Source organism: Phoenix dactylifera, chromosome 15, assembly GCF_051530095.1.
Source record: "Phoenix dactylifera cultivar Ajwa chromosome 15, Ajwa_hap1_PhDact_Kaust_v1.1, whole genome shotgun sequence".
Taxonomy (NCBI): domain Eukaryota; kingdom Viridiplantae; phylum Streptophyta; class Magnoliopsida; order Arecales; family Arecaceae; genus Phoenix; species Phoenix dactylifera.
In genome coordinates this window covers 18,109,296-18,127,773 of record NC_143204.1, presented here as the reverse complement: position 1 = coordinate 18,127,773, position 18,478 = coordinate 18,109,296, and the positions used below count along the sequence as shown (strand labels likewise).

General features: G+C 50.8%; 1 protein-coding gene across 1 annotated transcript in view; it reads left to right on the top strand.

The window, feature by feature from the left end:
- Positions 1-18,478, top strand: part of LOC103704272 (GTP-binding protein, HflX) — a 20,470-nt gene extending 1,992 nt beyond the window's left edge. The window contains exons 2-15 of the mRNA XM_088711847.2: positions 13,048-13,112; positions 13,358-13,420; positions 13,549-13,638; positions 13,822-13,934; positions 14,424-14,492; positions 14,605-14,749; positions 14,963-15,018; positions 15,156-15,206; positions 15,320-15,374; positions 15,637-15,693; positions 16,879-16,998; positions 17,113-17,643; positions 17,858-17,926; positions 18,086-18,478. Coding sequence (XP_088567973.2) covers positions 13,048-13,112; positions 13,358-13,420; positions 13,549-13,638; positions 13,822-13,934; positions 14,424-14,492; positions 14,605-14,749; positions 14,963-15,018; positions 15,156-15,206; positions 15,320-15,374; positions 15,637-15,693; positions 16,879-16,998; positions 17,113-17,643 — 1,415 coding nt within the window. The 3' untranslated portion in view covers positions 17,858-17,926; positions 18,086-18,478. The remainder of the gene's footprint in view (positions 1-13,047; positions 13,113-13,357; positions 13,421-13,548; positions 13,639-13,821; positions 13,935-14,423; positions 14,493-14,604; positions 14,750-14,962; positions 15,019-15,155; positions 15,207-15,319; positions 15,375-15,636; positions 15,694-16,878; positions 16,999-17,112; positions 17,644-17,857; positions 17,927-18,085) is intronic.

Here is an 18,478-nt window from a genome sequence, read left to right as displayed (position 1 = left end):
CCGTTACGGGGTTCAAAACGGACACGCGGCATGACCTAGGATCGGACGCTCCCGATCTCGTATTACTGGATCATGGATCCGGCGAGGTGAAGGCTACGTCGGGGCTCCACGTGCCCCAGGGCCTTATTAAATGAGGGGAGCGGAGGTGCCGTCTGTTCGTTCTTCAAGGCGATTCGATTCTGCGGACCCATAATGAGGCCCCGAGATCCGATGGGACAGGGCTTCGATTTCGTACCCGATTTATTGATCCGGAGCGAATACGGTGCCTCGGTCTCCGAGGCCGACACGTGGCGCAATCCGGTCAGGGGATGGGAACCGACCCTGCCGATCTGGACTGTCAAGGGGGTCTATATAAACCCCTCGAGTTTGCCCTAAAGGTTTTATTTGGCTGCCTCTTATTTTTGTTGTCTTTCTCCCTTGCTTCCTTCCTCAACCAAACCTCGCCGTCGGTGCCCGGAGCGATTTCCGGCGATGTCCAGTAGGTCCCTACCCTGTGATTGCTAGGGTTCCTCTTCTCTTTTCCTCCCAGTTATCATCCCCTGCTTTTAATTTTATTTCGCTCTCCTGTGAAATGGGTCTTGGTCCGGAGGAGGTGGGGTCAAGTCTATCAGGGGAGGAGTTGGAGTTAATCCGCTCCCGGTTTTTCTTCCAGCCCGGGTTTCGTCTCGAAACTGCGGGGCCGGAAGACAGGGTGACGCAGCCGCCCCCAGGTCGGATCGCGGTTTACCGCGAGACGCTTTGGGCCGGCCTACGGTTCCCTATTCACGAGTTCGTGAGCAACCTGCTGGTCAAGTATCAGCTCGTCCCGGCACAGTTGGCTCCGAACTCGTGGAGAACCATAATCGGGTTCCTGTCCCTGTGTCTCGGGCATGGGATCCCGATCTCAGTGAATATTTTCCGCCGGTGTTTTCTGTTGAAGAAGAACCCGGCGGACGTGGAGTGGCTATACTTTGCCTTCCGAGGCGGTATGTCGCTCTTCCGCGGGGCCCCTTCCTCTATACACGAGTGGAAGGGGAAATTTTTCTTCCTCGCGTCCGAGGCGCCGTGGGGGTTCAATCCGAGGTGGGGACACCCTCGGTTGAAGGCCCTCAACAAGCTCTCCGAGCCCTCGGGGAGGGAGCAGAGGACCCTGGACTCTCTCCGAGCCCTCGGGAAGGGCTACGACCTGACCGAGCTCCTACGGGAGGACACCCTGGCGAGCGTGGGTCTGAGCTCGGCGCGCCCCGAGGGTAAGGGTAGTTATATTACTTTCTTCCCTTGTCATTTGTTTTTACTGCTACTGGTCTGACACTTGGTGATATTTTTGATTTCAGATATTCCCCATATGCCGACCAGCAACACATCGCTTTTTTCCCGCCTGAGGAGGCGAGAGGCCGAGGCCGGGGGAGCTATGCCCCAGCCCCGGAAGAAGGCGAGGTTGGCCGGCGCTTCCACGTCGGCCGAGACGAGCGGCCCCGAGGCGGGGCCCTCCACAGCCGACCCGAGGCGGGCGCGGGTCGTCGACGATGCGGGCCCATCGGCCCCTCCTTGCCCTGCCCCCATCGCCCAGCGGGGGGAGCCGTCCATGATCCGGCCGCAGCGACCAGGATCCGAGCTGACTCGAGGCCCCGAAGCGAGCGACTCCAGGACCTCGGGCTCGGGCATGCCGGGCTCTTCCCGGGCTTTCCGGGAGGAGTCAGTCGAGCCGGACTCCCCTATTCCCGAGGGGAGCTCGGCCATCCATGACGCCGAGGTCGCACGCTCCGTGTTTCGGCGTGCGATGCTTCCAGCGGACCGGGCCGAGTTTCGGAACATTCCGCTGGAGGTGGTCGCTGACAGTGCTTACTGCAACACCGCCCGGGTAAGTTTCCTTCTTAATCTCCTTAAAGTAACTAGTGAATTTGTATGTTTTTCAACTCACGACCATTTTGTCTCTTTCTTTATAGCATATTCACGAGCTCGACACCCTGGTGTTCATCGCCCAGGGATGTCAGGAAGAGACCCGGCGGGTCAGCCGGGAGTTGGAGCCGGCCAAGAAAAGGGTCGTCGAGCTGGAGGCGGCACTGGCCGAGGCCGACGCTCGGAGGGCGGCCACCGAGGCCGAGCGCCTCGCTATGGCGGAGGGGCTCAAGGAGGAGAAGGCTGCTCACGCCCTAACCAGGTCGGCCTTGCGCGACTCGGAGGCGCACTTGGGGGAGGTCCAATCCGAGGTTGCGGGCCTCAAGTATGAGGACGGGGTTTCTCGCCTCCGAATCGAGCAGCTCGAGGCCCGAGAGAGGAGGGCACTTGAGCGAGCTGATCATGCCGTGGAGCTCTTCAAGGGGTCGCAGGAGTTCCGCGACATGTTGGAGGAGGAGACAGTCGATGGGTTTCTCCGGGGTTTCGAGAACTTCCGGCTACAGATGGCCCGGTACTGCCCCCAGTACGACCTCTCGACGGTCCGTCCGAGGATGAACTTGGGCTATGGGTCCGACACGGAAGACCTTCCTGCCATTTTGACATCCGAGGCAGGATTGTACGAACAAGACCCCGCCAAGCCTTCGACGAGGGCGGCCGAGACGGACGGCGTCCCGGAGGCGGCACCGGCGGCCGAGACGGACGACGTCCCGGAGGCGGCACCCGAGGCCCCTGCCCCCGATCCCGAGCCTGTGCCGGCTGAAGATCCCGAGGTCATCACAGTGCCAGACGATCCCCCGGATGTAGCTGCCGCCGCTTAAGGCTTGGTGCATTTTTTCATGTCAGCGGACGAGATTGTGGAGGCACAGGTGGAGAAGATGGATCCTTCCCTGATAGAGATGCTAAAGAAGCGTGGGCAAAACAAGTCAGGGAGAAAGGTGCTGACTTGAAACGGGAAGGGGGATGGCATGATCTGGGAAGTGCTAAGCCAGTTGGAGAAGACCCCGAGCCTGTGCCGGCTGAAGGTCCCGAGGCCATCACCGTGGACGACCCCGCGGATGTTGCTGCCACCGCTTAAGACTTGGCGTATTTCTTCTTTTTCACTGTATCCGGGGTCGGCTCTTGAATGGCCAACCTCCAATTTTGTAATTGGCCTTCCGGCCCTTTGTCAATGAAAAAATACTTTTGTCATTCCGTGCTCGTCTTTCCCTTTCTCGTTGTGAATGAGGCTAGAGCCTTAGCTAACCGCCTCGACGACCTCTAACTTTGCATTTTAGTTTTCGGGCTACTTAACGAAGTTGCCCTTTTTCCTGAGTTATACCTTGGCCTTCTCAGATCTTAGTCATTCCGAGCAAAGGGAGCTCCGAGCTTAGGTTTCCAGAAAATTTTTCTAAGTCCTATAACTCGGATCTTAGAATTGCGAAAGTCGTTACGTTCGGCCTTTAGGGAAATCCCAAGGCATTGAGGTCGGGCCTTAGCCCTTCGAGTAGGATCGGGCTAGGTCTGTTCGTGCCGCTATTCGGGGAGTCCAGTCGGGTTTCCGAACTTGACTTCCGGGTCCTTTGTAGGGAGCGCGGGCTAATAGTCGAATTATCGCCGAAGGTTTCCATGGTTATCGTTCTCGGAATTTACCGAGGTTTCGGTGAGTAAGGCTAGAATCTCTAAAGATCGCCTTAGTATCTGTGTTCGGCTGGTACACTCGCGGCCGGGACCACTTTCTCAGCTAGACGTCGGAGTCTATGTATGGGGGCCGAGTTGGGCCCTAATTTATGAAGACTTTGTACCAGTTGAGACTTGACGAGTGGAGACTTGTCGAACGGAGCATGCATAATGTAGTTAGGAGATCGGTCTTAAGCCGATCCATTGGAGTAGCCCGACTTTGGGGCGAGATAGGACTCCAACGTTGGATGATTAGCAGTATGTAGATAAAATTTGACAAGGAGGGCGTCGAGTTAGATGTACCTCTTGCATTCTCAGAGTCGTGCTTCACATGGCGAAGTAGGTTACTTCCCTTCCTCGTCAACCTCCGGAGTCATTTTTGGCTTGTAAGAGGGGGGCTCGGGCTTCTTACGGACCCGACGGCACCCGCCGAAGTTGAGAGGATCCGGGGAGGCTTTATTGATTTGTAGCTCTTTTCGAGGTCGAGGGAGCTTGAGACCCTATGGTCGGACCTCGGGGCGCCCCAACCTTGGTCGAGGGATCTTGCGTCAGGTCGGCGGGTCTGTGGGCGCTCTACCGAAGTAGGATGCGCGCTAGCTCAGTGGCAGAGCTCTGCTTCAGAAAGTATTGTCTGCTCCGGGGATCGGGGATCGTCGACCGCTCTCGGGGGTCCACTTTGTGGCGCCCCGGGTGGAACCACCCTTTCCACCCCTCATGGCTTCGTCTCGAGGTCGAGGGAGTTTGGGACTCTACGGTCGACCCTCAGGGCATCCCGACCTTAGTCGAGGGATCGTTCGTCAGGTCGGTGGGTCTGGGCACGCTCTACCGACCTGCGACGCTTCCCGAGGTCGAGGGAGTCTGGTTCTCTACGGTCGACCCTCGGGGCATCCCGACCTTAGTCGAGGGATCGTTCGTCAGGTCGGTGGGTCTGGGCACGCTCTACCGACCTGCGACGCTTTCCGAGGTCGAGGGAGTCTGGTTCTCTACGGTCGACCCTCGGGGCATCCCGACCTTAGTCGAGGAATCGTTCGTCAGGTCGGTGGGTCTGGGCACGCCCTACCGACCTGCGACGCTTCCCGAGGTCGAGGGAGTCTGGTTCTCTACAGTCGACCCTCGGGGCATCCCGACCTTAGTCGAGGAATCGTTCGTCAGGCCGGTGGGTCTGGGCACGCTCTACCGACCTGCGACGCTTCCCGAGGTCGAGGGAGTCTGGTTCTCTACGGTCGACCCTCGGGGCATCCCGACCTTAGTCGAGGAGGCGCTACGGGGGGCCGCGAAGGTACTACCCCGTTGTTGGTGTTGAGCGCCACGGAGGGCCGCGAAGGTACTACCCCGTCTTCCCGAAGTGTCGAGGGGTCTAGGCACGCACTGTCGACACTCGGGGCATCTCAACCTTAGTCGAGGAATCGTTCGTCAGGTCGGTGGGTCTGGGCGCGCTCTACCGACCTGCGATGCTTTCCGAGGTCGAGGGAGTCTGGTTCTCTACGGTCGACCCTCGGGGCATCCCGACCTTAGTCGAGGAGGCGCTACGGGGGGCCGCGAAGGTACTACCCCGTCTTCCCGAAGTGTCGAGGGGTCTGGGCACGCACTGTCGACACTCGGGGCATCTCGACCTTAGTCGAGGGAATCTTGCGCCAGTCGACGTTTCATCGCCCTGCGATACTTCTCGAGGTCGAGGGAGTTTGGGACTCTACGGTCGAGCCTCGAGGCATCCCGATTTTGGTCGGAGAATCTGAGGATCACAGGCGACCCGTTATTAGAAGAGAATTACAGTCATCAAGATGAGAGAATTATTTGCAAAAAGGAAGCTGAGTCTACTGTCCTGATTGTCTTGAACCCCTAGGGGTTTCATTGGTGGTACATTCGTAGATTCTCGGAGTTCCAGCTTCTCGGGATCAGAGTCCCCTCCAGGGACTTCAATTTGTACGCCCGTGGTCGTTGTACCCGGGCGATTTGATACGGCCCTTCCCAATTTGGGGCGAGCTTTCCTTGCTCGGTCGGTTGAGAAGCCTCGGCTCTCCTGAGAACGAGGTCCCCTATTTTGAAAAGCTTGGGCTTGACTCTGGAGTTGTAGTATTGGGCCGTTCGCTGTTGGTATCTTGCCATACGAACCCGGACGACCTCTCGTGTCTCTTCAACGAGGTCCAAATTGCTCCTGAGCTGGGAGGAATTGGTGTCAGGGTCGTAGTGCTCCACCCTCGGAGAAGGAAGGCCGATCTCTAGCGGGATGACGGCTTCAGTGCCGTATGCTAGGTTGAAGGGGGTCTCTCCCGTGGGCAGTCGGAAAGTAGTCCGGTACGCCCAAAGGACATTGTACAAGTCCTCGACCCACTGTCCTTTGGACCGATCAAGCCTAGCCTTGAGTCCCTGCAAAATAGTACGGTTAGTTACCTCAGTCTCCCCGTTTGTCTGGGGATGGGCAACCGAGGTAAAACGGTGATCAATGCCGAGCTCAGAGCAAAATTTCCTGAAATGGATATTATCGAATTGCCGACCATTGTCGGATATAAGGATATGGGGTAGTCCGAATCTGCAAATTATGGATTTCCACACGAAGTCCCGCATCTTTTGTTCAGTGATCCGGGCGACAGGTTCGGCCTCGACCCATTTGGTGAAGTAGTCGATGGAGACGACCAGGAACTTTCTTTGTCCGGAGGCTAGAGAAAGGGCCCCAGGACGTCGATCCCCCATTGGGCAAACGGCCAGGGGGCGATGATGGAAGTCAGCAGGGCCGAAGGTCGGCGCTGGATATTGGCGTTTCGTTGACACCGATCGCACTTCCGGACGAAATCCGTCGCATCCTTCTGGAGTGTGGGCCAGTAATATCCTTGCCGTAGGACCTTATGGGCCAGTGCCCGACCCCCCAGGTGATTCCCGCAGATCCCTTCATGGACCTCTCGGAGGGCATAGTCCGCCTCGGAGGGGCGGAGGCATCTGAGAAGGGGAGACGTAAATGATCGTCGATAGAGCCTATTCTCGTACAAGACATACCGGGGGGCTTGGCGCTTGATTCGGCGAGCCTCCGTCTCGTCGTGAGGTAGGGTCCCGTCTTGGAGGTAGCAGACGAGCCCATCGATCCAGCTTGGCTCGGAATCGATGCACATGGTGGGCTCGGGTTCCTCCGTGCTGGAGATCTGAAGATACTCGAGCGTTGTTCCCTTGGGAAGCTCGCTCATGCGGGAGGTTGCCAATTTGGACAGCTGGTCTGTCCTGAAGTTTTCCGCCCTGGGAATGTACTGAATATTGAAAGAATTCAGGGCAGACGTGAGTTCCCGCACCTTTTGGAGATACTTTTGCATGGATGGCTCTTTAGCTTCAAAGTCTCCTTGGATCTGGTTCACCACCAGCTGGGAGTCGCTGAAGGCCGTCAGATCTTCCACTTTCAGTTCTTTCGCCAGCTTGAGCCCGGCGATGAGAGCCTCATACTCGGCCTCGTTGTTCGAGGCCGGGAATTCGAGGCGCAAGGCTTGCTCGGCCACCACTCCGTCTGGACTGGTGAGAATGAGTCCGGCTCCGCTACCCCCCGAGGTTGAAGACCCGTCCGAGTGCAGGACCCATGGCTGCCTCGGGGCTTCCTCCGCGGATACGGGTGGCAACTCGGGGTCGTCCGGCAGGGTACACTCCACGATGAAGTCGGCGAGTATCTGGGCCTTGATAGCCGGCCTGGGCCGATATTCGAGGTCGAATTTCCCGAGCTCGACCGCCCATTTGGCGATCCTCCCCGCACGATCCGACCTTTGCAATATTTGCTTCATAGGCTGGTCGGTCAATATAGCTATTGTGTGGGCTTGGAAGTAGGGCCTGAGTCTCCGAGCCGAGATGATGAGAGCGAAGATGGTCTTCTCAAGTTTAGAATATCGGGTCTCAGCATCCCTGAGAACCCGGCTGGTGTAATAGACCGGCTTTTGGAGCTTGTCCTCTTCCCGGACGAGGACTGAGCTCACTGCAGCTGGGGAGACGGCCAGGTATAAATAAAGGACCTCGCCCTTCTGGGGCTTGGTGAGCAGCGGGGGAGAGGCCAGAAGGCTCCGGAGCTCTTCAAAGGCTCGCTGGCATTCTTCTGACCACCGGAAGTCTTTCGGCCGTTTGAGGCTCTTGAAGAAAGGGAGGCAGCGCTCGGCTGACCGAGAGACGAACCTTCCCAAGGCGGCGACTCGCCCTGCGAGCCGCTGCACCTCCTTAACTGTCTTCGGAGGCGACATCTCTTGCAGTGCCCGGATTTTCTCCGGGTTGGCTTCAATTCCGCGCTGGGTCACTATGAAACCTAGGAACTTGCCCGAGGTGACCCCGAACGCACACTTCGCCGGGTTGAGCTTCATTTGGTATCTCCTGAGCTTGGTGAATGTCTCGTTGAGATCGGCTATGTGGTGTTCCGCCGCTCGGCTTTTTACCAGCATGTCGTCCACGTAGACTTCCATATTTCGGCCGATCTGATCTTTGAAAATTTGGCTGACCAGCCTCTGATAGGTGGCTCCAGCATTCTTCAGGCCGAAGGGCATCACCTTGTAGCAGTAGGTGCCCTTGTCGGTGATGAAAGCCGTCTTCTCCTCATCTTCCGGCGCCATTCGGATTTGATTATACCCTGAAAAGGCGTCTATAAAAGTTAGCAGTTGATGCCCTGAAGTGGAGTCGACGAGCTGGTCGATGCTTGGGAGGGGGAAGCTGTCTTTTGGGCAAGCCTTGTTCAAGTCGGTGTAGTCCACACACATGCGCCATTTCCCGTTGGCCTTCTTGACGAGGACTACGTTGGCGAGCCAGTCCGGGTAGGAGACCTCCCGGATGAAGCCGGCTCCGAGGAGTTTGTCCACCTCCTCGGCCGCAGCTCGTTGCCGTTCCGGGGCGGAGCCTCTTTTCTTCTGCTTTACAGGCCTGCTAGTTGGTTTCACCTGGAGTCGGTGGACCATGACCTCGGGGTCAATTCCCGGCACGTCCGCGGGCGACCAGGCGAAGACGTCAGCATTGTCCCGCAGGAAGCTGACGAGGCGATCCCTCTCGCGGGCGCTCAGGCCGGAGCCGACCTGCACAGTTAGCTCGGGGAGATTTTGTTGTAGTGGAACTTGAATAAGAAGCTCACCGGGCTCTACTTGCTTCTTCCAGAGGGTGTCCCTCGCATCGAGGGTTTCTATGGGCAATGAGGGGCCCGTTGGCTGAATTGTCGCCTCGGTCGGTTGCTTTACTCCGTGGGCCGCCGTGTAGCATTGCTTGGCGACCAGCTGGTCTCCGCGGACCTCGCCTACTCCTTGGCCGGTGGGGAACTGCATGAGCAGATTGTGGGTTGAAACCACGGCTCGAAGGGCGTTTAGCCCTGGCCGCCCAAGGATGGCGTTGTAGACCGAGGGCAGACGGACCACCAGGAAGTCCGTCCTCACAGTGCTCTCTCGGGGAGCGAGGCCAACTATGACAAGGAAGCTGGCCTCACCTTCAACCGGGACCGAATCTCCGGTGAACCCGACCAGCGGGGCGTTGATTCTCCGGAGATGTCCTTCTGTCAACCCTATTTTTTGGTAGGCATGATAATACAAAATGTTGGCTGAGCTTTCATTGTCAACTAGGACACGCTTTACATCAAACCTATTTACAATCATTGAGATGACCACAGCGTCATCGTGAGGGGTCTCAACCCCTTCTAAGTCCTCGTCCGAGAACGAGATGACTTCATCAGTGCGTAGGCGCTTCGGGGGTGCTCCCTGGGCGGCCGTTCCTGCCGAGGCCCTCCCAATCATGTTGATGGTGCCGGCAATGGGCCTGTTGTCGTCCGGATTTTCAGACGGTATGGTATTCTCCGCCGGCCTCCTTTCTTCACGTCGGTTCCTCACGAACCGGTTGAGTACTCCCCGACGGATGAGCGCTTCTATCTCGTCCCTGAGCTGGAAGCAGTCCTCCGTGTCGTGCCCACGGTCTCGGTGGAAGCGACAATACTTTCTAGGATTACGGGGAATTCCCGTGTCTCGCATAGGAGGCGGGGGTCGGAAAAAGTCCCGACCCTCGATTTCCATCAGGATCTCGGCCCAGGGAGCATTGATGGGTGTGTAGTTCTCGTACCTCCCTAGGTACGTCCGAGGCCGTAGCGGGGACCTCGGTCGGGGAGGTGTCCTCTGCTGAGGTCGTCCCTGCTGACGGGGCGGGCTCCTTAATCGGGGGAGATTCTTTTCATGGCGGGGGGATCGGCTCCTCTGTCGGCCGCGCTCCTCGCGGCGTTTCTTCTGCTTCTTTGAGGCGGGCTCAATTGCTCCCCGCCTAGAGGCGACTGCCTCCTCGGCCTTGGCATACTTCCGGGCCCGGGCCAACATCTCAGTGAAGTCGGCCGGGAAACTCTTCTCGATAGAGAAGAGGAATCGGTAGGAGCGAACCCCAGTCTTCAGAGCCGACATGGCTATCGACTGGTCTAGCTCGCGAACCTCCCACGTGGCGGCGGTGAAGCGGTCCAGGTACTCCTTGAGGGACTCTCCCTCTTTCTGTTTGATGTCGAGGAGGGAGTCTGACGTCCGTCGCTGGCGCCGGCTGGCAGCAAAGTTGGTGGCGAACTGCCTGCCGAGTTGCTCAAAAGAGGACACCGTGTTCGGCTTCAGTCCAGAAAACCAAAGCCGAGCGGTCTCTCGGAGGGTTGCTGGGAAGGCCTTGCAAAGTATGGCCTCCGAGGACCCTTGTAGGGCCATGAGGGCCCGATAGCTCTCCAAGTGGTCGAGAGGGTCGGTGATTCCGCTGTAGGGCTCCACCTGAGGCATTTTGAACCTCGCGGGAACCGGCTCATCCTCGATCTGGCAGAAAAAGGGGGACTTGGTAGTGAACTCAAAGTCTCCCTCTTGCCTCGCCTTCTTGCTGTGGAGCGCCGCAATCTGGCGCTCCAGATGCTCAACTTTTTGGTCGAGCTCCCCCGCCCGCGGAATTGTTGCCGTGGTTTGCACCGGCTCACGGCGGTCCGGGGCTGACTCAACCTCAGAAGGCTGGAGTCTTCTGTTGAGATCTTCCCCCGGTAGCTCTCTCTGGGGGGAAGTCCGTTCTTCGGTATTGGCTCTGGAGGAGCCATGTAGATTCTGGCCGGGGAAAATCGGGCCGTTGGGAAGAAATTCCGGCGGGACCTGGGCCCGCGGGGGAAGCATTGGTAAAGCTTCCTCACGTCGCAGGCCCTGAACGGCGGCGGCCAGGGCCTGGACTTGCTGTACTAAGACATTGAACTGTTCCGGCTGGACTTGAGGAACTGGGTCAGCCGGAGTTGGAGAATTCTGGACGGAGCGTCCAGGACTTTGCGGGGGACGCCGGGAGACGTTGGAGGCTCCCTTACTTCTCAACTTCATGACTGCTACTCGGACCCTTCCTCTAGCGCCAACTATTGCTGGAAATTGGACCCGGGGGCAATCTTCGGTCGAGGAGAGGGAGCGGCGAGTCACCACGGCGGGGCGGCGACCAGTCGGCGGGCGGCGTCCTCCGTTTGGGGTGGCCGGGGAGAGGGAGCAGGAGGTCCTCACGGCGGGGCAGCGATCCGTCAGCGGGCGGCGTCCTCCGTCTGTGTGCCTGCAGACAAACCGGTGGCCGGGTTTTCCGGCGCCGGCCCTCCGACGCTCAAGTCAGGGAGGGGGCAAATAGTGTAAGGAGGAGATGAACAGTGTTTGTAGGGCACGGAATTTCCCAACCCCCCTTCCTGAGAAGCTAAGGCTCCCTTTTATAGGTGGGGGTCGGTTTACCTGTGATGTAACAGGGCGAGGCCATAGCATGGCTCGGCATGTGGCTCAGGTCGGCGCACGGTCAGGCGAATCATTGTGCTGATGTCGGCGGTGAGGGCGTCGTACGACCCGAACCGGTACGCTACCAGGCGAATTATTGCATTAGTGTCGGAGGTACGGCCGAGATCAGAGACTTATCAGGATTGACCAGACTCTGCTGGGCTAACTTGCCGTGGAGAGTTGAGAGTCCGTAGATGACAGGAGCCATACGCATTAAATGTGGAGTAAGCCGGAGATCCGTATTAATTGTGGAGTAAGCCGGAGATCCGCATCGATTGTTGAGTGAACTGGAGGTTTACAGTGGCCATGCGCAATAAATGCTGAAGCAGTGGCAGGGTATGGTCCTCAGTTGGACCTCGGAGGAGTACGGCCGTAGTAGGTGGCTGACAAGGGTAGACCTTGAGCATCAAGATTTTCCTAGGTCGGAAGTCTCGAGGTCGGATGTCTTGGGGTCGGGCGTTCCGAGGTCGGACGCCGACTTCGGCTGTTCAGGGTCGGCGATTGTGCGGCTTCTTGGGGGCATTCATGTCACTTCGAGAGGGACCCCACGCGGCCGCCGAGGCTGTTCGTGGTCCAGCCCCGCCTCCGCCCGGACTCCGTCCTCCAGTGGAAGCTCTCGGAGGCTCTCAACCTCGCCAACTCCCTCGAGGAGCCGCGGGATGGGTTCTACGCGGAGGATTTCGAGTCCAAGGAACTGCCGCCGCATCTCGTCGTGCAGAACCCGGGTGCCAGGGGACTCAGGGCACACGCAGGTTGGCTTCTCCTCTCTTTTTCTTATTAAAGCTCTCATTTTTATCAATTTTAATTTTATTGGAACAGTTTTTTCGGAGTAACGGCAATTACCTTGAAAAGAGTTGAAATGAAAGATACATTTCGAGCATCAAACAATTTTGCGATATCAAATCCTACGATGTGGGTAAAATGCTTTGGAAATCGTGGTTCAGACAATCCGGAGGAATCTTATATGGTTGCGTTGTATCCTTCAGAATTAATGGGAATTTCTTACACTGAGAGTGTTGATAATTTTAGATGTGATTAAATTTTAGGAGCTGAAGTAAAGTGCAGCTATATGGGTCTTCACCTCGTAGATTGATTTTAGAATAAAAATAGTAGAAGGTGCAGGTCGACTTCTTGATGTAACGTATGATACGAGGAAAGGGTTTATACTATGGGTGATCCAAGATGGTAGTAGATAGCTGGATCAGATAAAGAAATAAATAGAACGTACAATGGAACTTGATTGGGGGGAAAACTGACTATAAGGCAATTTGGTGAATTATGAAAGCTTTGTGCATGGATACTTTTTTTTCTTTTGATATAAAAGGTGGATAATCATCAAAATTACATTGCGCATGGATACTTTTAATGGTCTTATGAATTAAAACAACATGGACATTATACTTAATAATCTGGAAAAAAGAAAACACCCAAAAACCAAAACAACAAGTAGAGAGCATTACTGTAGTTCAATTTGATATTAATTTTAGTTGTATGTTCTTGCTTGGTATATTTGCTTTTTCAAGTTACTTCAGGAGTTGGGTTTCTACAAAATTATGTTTTGTATATAAACAACTTGTTTGTACTGATAAATTCCGGGAATCATTAGGATATAGTTTGAGGATGGCATGCTCCTTGATATTGATATAGTTGGGTCATTGCTGAACGCAATGGCTACTATCATTTTATGGAAATTTCTATTGAAAATACATTGGCATTGGCCATATATTTATTTTTTCAAGACAATCATTTTGGCATGATTAAATTGAGGGGATCTTTATTGTGCTTGTTGCAGACACATATTTTGGACCAGGGACTGTTGAAAATATCAAATGCCAACTAAAAGCATTGGAGTCAGAGGTACTTTCTTATTCACCTAGTTTTTTTACTTTACAAATGCTACATTTTTGAACTTTTCCAATAGTTGCTGAAAGCCCCATGGAAATGAATCTAACGTTATTCATGCATACCTTTTTTAAAATTAGTAAATTCATGCAGACCTTGTCCATCACTTTCTAGAGAAGGGATGCAAAATCTTTTCATTATGTATGAGCACCCTTTTTTTTATAAAAAAAATTGACACTTTATCTTTCTGGTTTTGATAGAATGAAATAGATGCAATTTTTGTTAATGCAATTCTTTCTGGGATTCAGCAGCGAAATTTGGAGGCAAGTAATACGCACACTTATTTTGCCTGTCTTGTACTGGGGAATTTTTGAAATTAGATTGATTATATTATTTGCATCTTTTAAATAGAAGACCAACTATACTGCTCTTATCTTAACTTTGATGACAGTTTGCTTGGAAAAAGCCGGTTTTAGATCGTGTTGGCCTTATAATACAGATATTCAATGCTCATGCTGAAACAAAGGAAGCAAAACTACAGGTACTACTCTGTCTATGACTGCATTGTTTCTTTGCATCCCACTATCAATGTTTAGATTTTCAATGACTAGATTGTTTGCTTAACTTGTACGTATGTGTGAAATATGATTCTCTACTGGATATTCCAATTGTGTTATAGATGAAAAGTAACCCGTGGTCATTTTGGTGTTATTTTATTTCATAGTCTGAGTTAGCAGCTCTCATGTACATGAAGACAAGGCTTGTACGTGTTAGAGGTCCTGGCGGACGGCTTGTTTTCGGAGCAAGTGGAGAAGCCGAAGTTGTTAGTGCCCGAGGGTATGTCTAGCACACTTAGCTTCTAAGTAGAAATGGAATTGTGCTTTTTGTATTGAAGATGCCGAGATAAACAGAGAAATGGAGCATGTTTTGATAGTTATCAGCACAACATACATTTAACCAACTCATTTCATGGAAGACAATGCATAGAACCAAATAGTTCTACACTTTGATGAGTAAAAGCATCTTATTGGTGTGATGTACTTGGGGATCATGGATATTTTATGTAGATAGAACCTGAAAAACCATCAACATTTGGCTACGCACCAGAACTTCTTCTGAATAATTAATGTGTGTGGAAGAACTGCTTACAAATGATTAAATTGGTTCAAGGATTCCCAGACATGTATTTTAAGACATGGGAGAGATTTTTTTCCTCCACTCTTCTATGAAAAGAATTAATCTTAGAATGTAGCTCCAATCATCTGTATTTGTTTATTAAAAAAGAGCTTTCTAATTGATATCTTTTAATGCCGATTGTTTCTGCAGGAGAGGAAGTGGGGGACGTGGTTTCATAAGTGGTGCTGGAGAAACTGAACTTCACCTTCAACGTCGGAGGTACATTTCATATTCATTGACAAATGAGGTGTTTTACGCTTTGTTTTGTTGTGTCAGTATTGTCATATTCAGAATTTTATTAGGAGAATTATGTTCTGTCTGATAATTTTAGAATTCAAGAAAAACAAAATCATCTACTATCTCAAATTGAAGAGGTTCGACGAACTCGAGCTTTGCAACGTTCTGCTCGGAAAAGGCATGGGAGTTCATATGGTCGGGGCCTAGAAACTGTTGCTGTTGTTGGATATACAAATGCTGTAAGTGGTTTTACAATAGAACTTTGCTATCAATAGAACTTACATGTATCTAAAACAATGCTATGTGCTGCTAAGTTTAGTTTCTCTTTCTTTTGATCTTGTGGAAAAATATTATTAAAATGCACTTGATTTCTTGTTGTGGTGCAAAATTTTCGAGGCATCTTTGATTACAAAGCTACTTCAAAGGCACTTACTATAATATATGTGCTGCAGGGTAAATCCACCTTAGTCGGTGCTCTTTCGGAAAGTGATCTGTACAGTGATGATCGGTATTTCTACCACAACAAACATTTTCTCTATAAACCTTCATGTTGATGTGAACTTTTGTTCCTTTTGGTATCAATGTTTCTTTTTAGTTCGTAACTGATTATTCTTGCATGGGTGCTTGTGCTCTTATTCTATTCAGATTATTTGCGACAGTGGATCCTCGATTAAGAAGTGTAATACTTCCATCAGGGTAATGCTAAGACAAGCCATGCTTGCTATTGTTTACTCCTGTGTAGAAGTTTACTCCATGGACTTGTATTGTTATTGTGGGATCTAAAAATTTGTACTTATATTGCTATGCAGGAAGAAGGCACTTCTTAGTGACACTGTAGGCTTTATCTCAGATTTGCCTGTACAGGTAATATATTTGCAACATCATCTATGCCTTGGACTTGAGGGTGAGCCTTGGTGTAATGGTAAGGTTACTCCATTATAACCTTGGTGTCACAAGGTTTAAAACATAGAAACAGCCTCTCCAAATGCAGGATAAGGCTGCATGCATTTGACCCTCCCCAAACCCTTTAGTGGCGGGAGCCTCCTGTACTGGGCCACTACTCTTATCTATGCCTTGGACTGCTCATTGTTTTTTAGATGTATAACTTTTTCCCTTTTTCCTCTAGTTGGTTGAAGCCTTTCATGCAACTCTGGAAGAAGTGGTCGAGGCAGACTTGTTAGTGGTATGGAATGTTTCTCTTTAAGTTTAAGCTCCCCTAAACAAAAAGTTGAATGAAAAACAAGTGTGAGAACTGTTACAAGGAATGGGTACATAGATTTTCTACAGTCCTGGAATGAGGTGTTTGTTTAATAGCCAAGAATGCATATGCAGAGGTAGGCATGTTGTTTATTTAATTGGCAAAACTGCAGATACTTAGGTAGATATAGTTTTATTTAAGCATGTATATACATGCAACTAGACAATGCTCTCATCGTGGCTGCATATGCCTGATACAGATTAGTTACCGAAATGATCTTCTGGATTGCTGAGAAGCAAGAAATCTTTATGGTTAGAACAACCGTCCTCTCAAAGTCATAGATCTCTGGATTGTCATCAGCTTCATTTTCTCTTTTTGGTTTAAAACATGCCATTTATTGAATTGCTTGTTATTTACTTTCAAAGTTTTTTGTATATCCAGCACAAGAATTGAAATTCAGTTTTCTGGGAGCATTAGTTGAATTGAACAGTGCAAGTTGGCCACTTGAGAGTATAATTTAGTACACTTGCTCAGGAGTATAATCAAGATATAACAGATCTACACAATCTACATCGCATCTTTATCCTACTCTTTAGAGAGTCACCTACACACATGTTTGTGTGCAGGTAATGTAAGCAAGCACGTTATTGCATGCTTGAGCATTTACATTCCAGAGGATGTATCTTATCTGGGTTGCTGTTAAGATTTACAGCATAAGGTTTAGGGAGGCGATGTGATGGCAATGACAATATCCAGTCTGTGCATACAAATGGCTCCTAAAGACCTACTTCTTCACTTACTGGTGTGGTCATATGTTCATTTGGTAAATGCATACTTGCATATACAAGTCTAGAAATAATTGAAAGCAGATCGATATGTGCATATTCTCTGATAATTGCACATGTTAATTTATTTTCTAATATCTTGACTATATGTTAGCTTTTGCTATTTATTCTTGTAATAAATTGTTGATTATGCCTCAGGGGCATTGTCCTCTGATGGCTGTTGAGCATAGTTGGTGAACTAGTGAGCTAGATTATCTGCAGGAAATAGTAGAAGCTTATTGCAGTTCTATACCCATGTCCTCTTATTTTCTTCGGTAAAATCAATAGATGTTGCCATGATTGAGGACAAGAATATCTTAACAGTTATTTTTGGGTGTGTGTACAGCACGTTTTAGACTCCAGTGCACCTGATCTTGATGAGCAGCGCTTAACCGTACTGCAAGTACTGCAACAGATTGGAGTGTCAGAGGAAAAGATTCAGAATATGATTGAAGTTTGGAACAAAGTACTTTCTTTACACATTGTTGGTCACAGATGTTAAAAACCTCTTGTAATGAAAAATAGGTACTCATATTCTTGGTTAAGATATGATATCTGCTGAATTTTGAAACTTGGTCAGATTGATCTTGTGGACAAGAACATTGGAGCTGGTGAATTTCTAGGCCAAGATGATTGTCTAGGGGAAGGTGAAGAGCAAGAAGATGGGGAATTTTCAGAAGCAGAGAATGATATGGCATCTGAGTTGCCATCTGGTGAGCCTATAAATGAGGATGACATGGTCTCTGAGTTGTCACAGGAAGAGAATCAGGAAAATGTTGATGATATGACACCTGAGTTATCTGATGAGCCCATAGACGAAGATGACATGGCTTCTGAGCTGTCAGCAGAAGAGGGTCTGCAAGATCTTGATGAACAAGAGGCCGAGTCGCCAGTAGACTGGAAAATGACAGGTCCTGCAATACGTAATGAATCCAAGAATCCCAACTGTGTGCAAACTTCTGCGGTGATGGGAATTGGCTTGCAAGAGTTACTGAACCTCATTGATGAGAAGTTGAATACACAGAAACCATCTCCACAAGAGAAAATTGGACCTTATGATAGGAAATGGAGACCTTACGCTGCGGATGGTGAGAAAGCAGCTGAACAATAGGTGCGTTGTTGAAACTTTGTGCTTGTCTTCCATGCCTGAAATAATATTACATGAAGAGAATTGTTGTAACCCAGTCTCTTATGAAAATTTATTCTGTTAATTCAATAAATCACCAGAAAAACAAACATATTACTTCTTATTTCAAGGCATGAGCTGCAATTAAAATTTTTCTGGATCTTGTTATGGTGTTTGACAAAGAACATTAAACTTGCAGCTGTATCAAAGATCTTATGAAAACTTCCACAGACTCGTTGCAACTTGGTGTCACAAAGCCTATAGCCTGGTAATGGTTATTCTTTTCTTATGGCTCAAGGGCGTCGAGAGGTCACCTTTAGATTATTGAATACTTGCTTTATGTTTCAATAGTTTGACTTAGAGAGTTTTCTTCCACAAGCACAGGCCTTATTCATGGCTTCCAATCTGATGCTTCCTTTTTTGACAGGATTTTTCTCCGATCCAAAGTTGAGTCCTCTTTAATCTTCTTGATTAGCGGACCAGTGCCAAAATGATCATGGTGCGTATATCAGGGGATTACTTTTCTCAAGAAGCTGTTTAGTTGACTTTCTTGACAATAACTTGCTAACAAGGAAATGGAGCACCAGTACTGTTCAGTTCTTATGGAAGGACTTCATACTCATTCTTGTGAGTAACAAGATATTGTACGCCATCCTGACTATGCTGAGTATCAGCGCTAGCCTGCTAGGTTTTCGAAGTTGGCAGTCATTAGAGTATGTTGTTGCAGTAATAATCTGGTTTTTCCCCCAGTACACTAAGAAAAATTTGTCTGTCCACACATAGTATATATATATATAGCTGTTTTATGTGGATCCTGAAA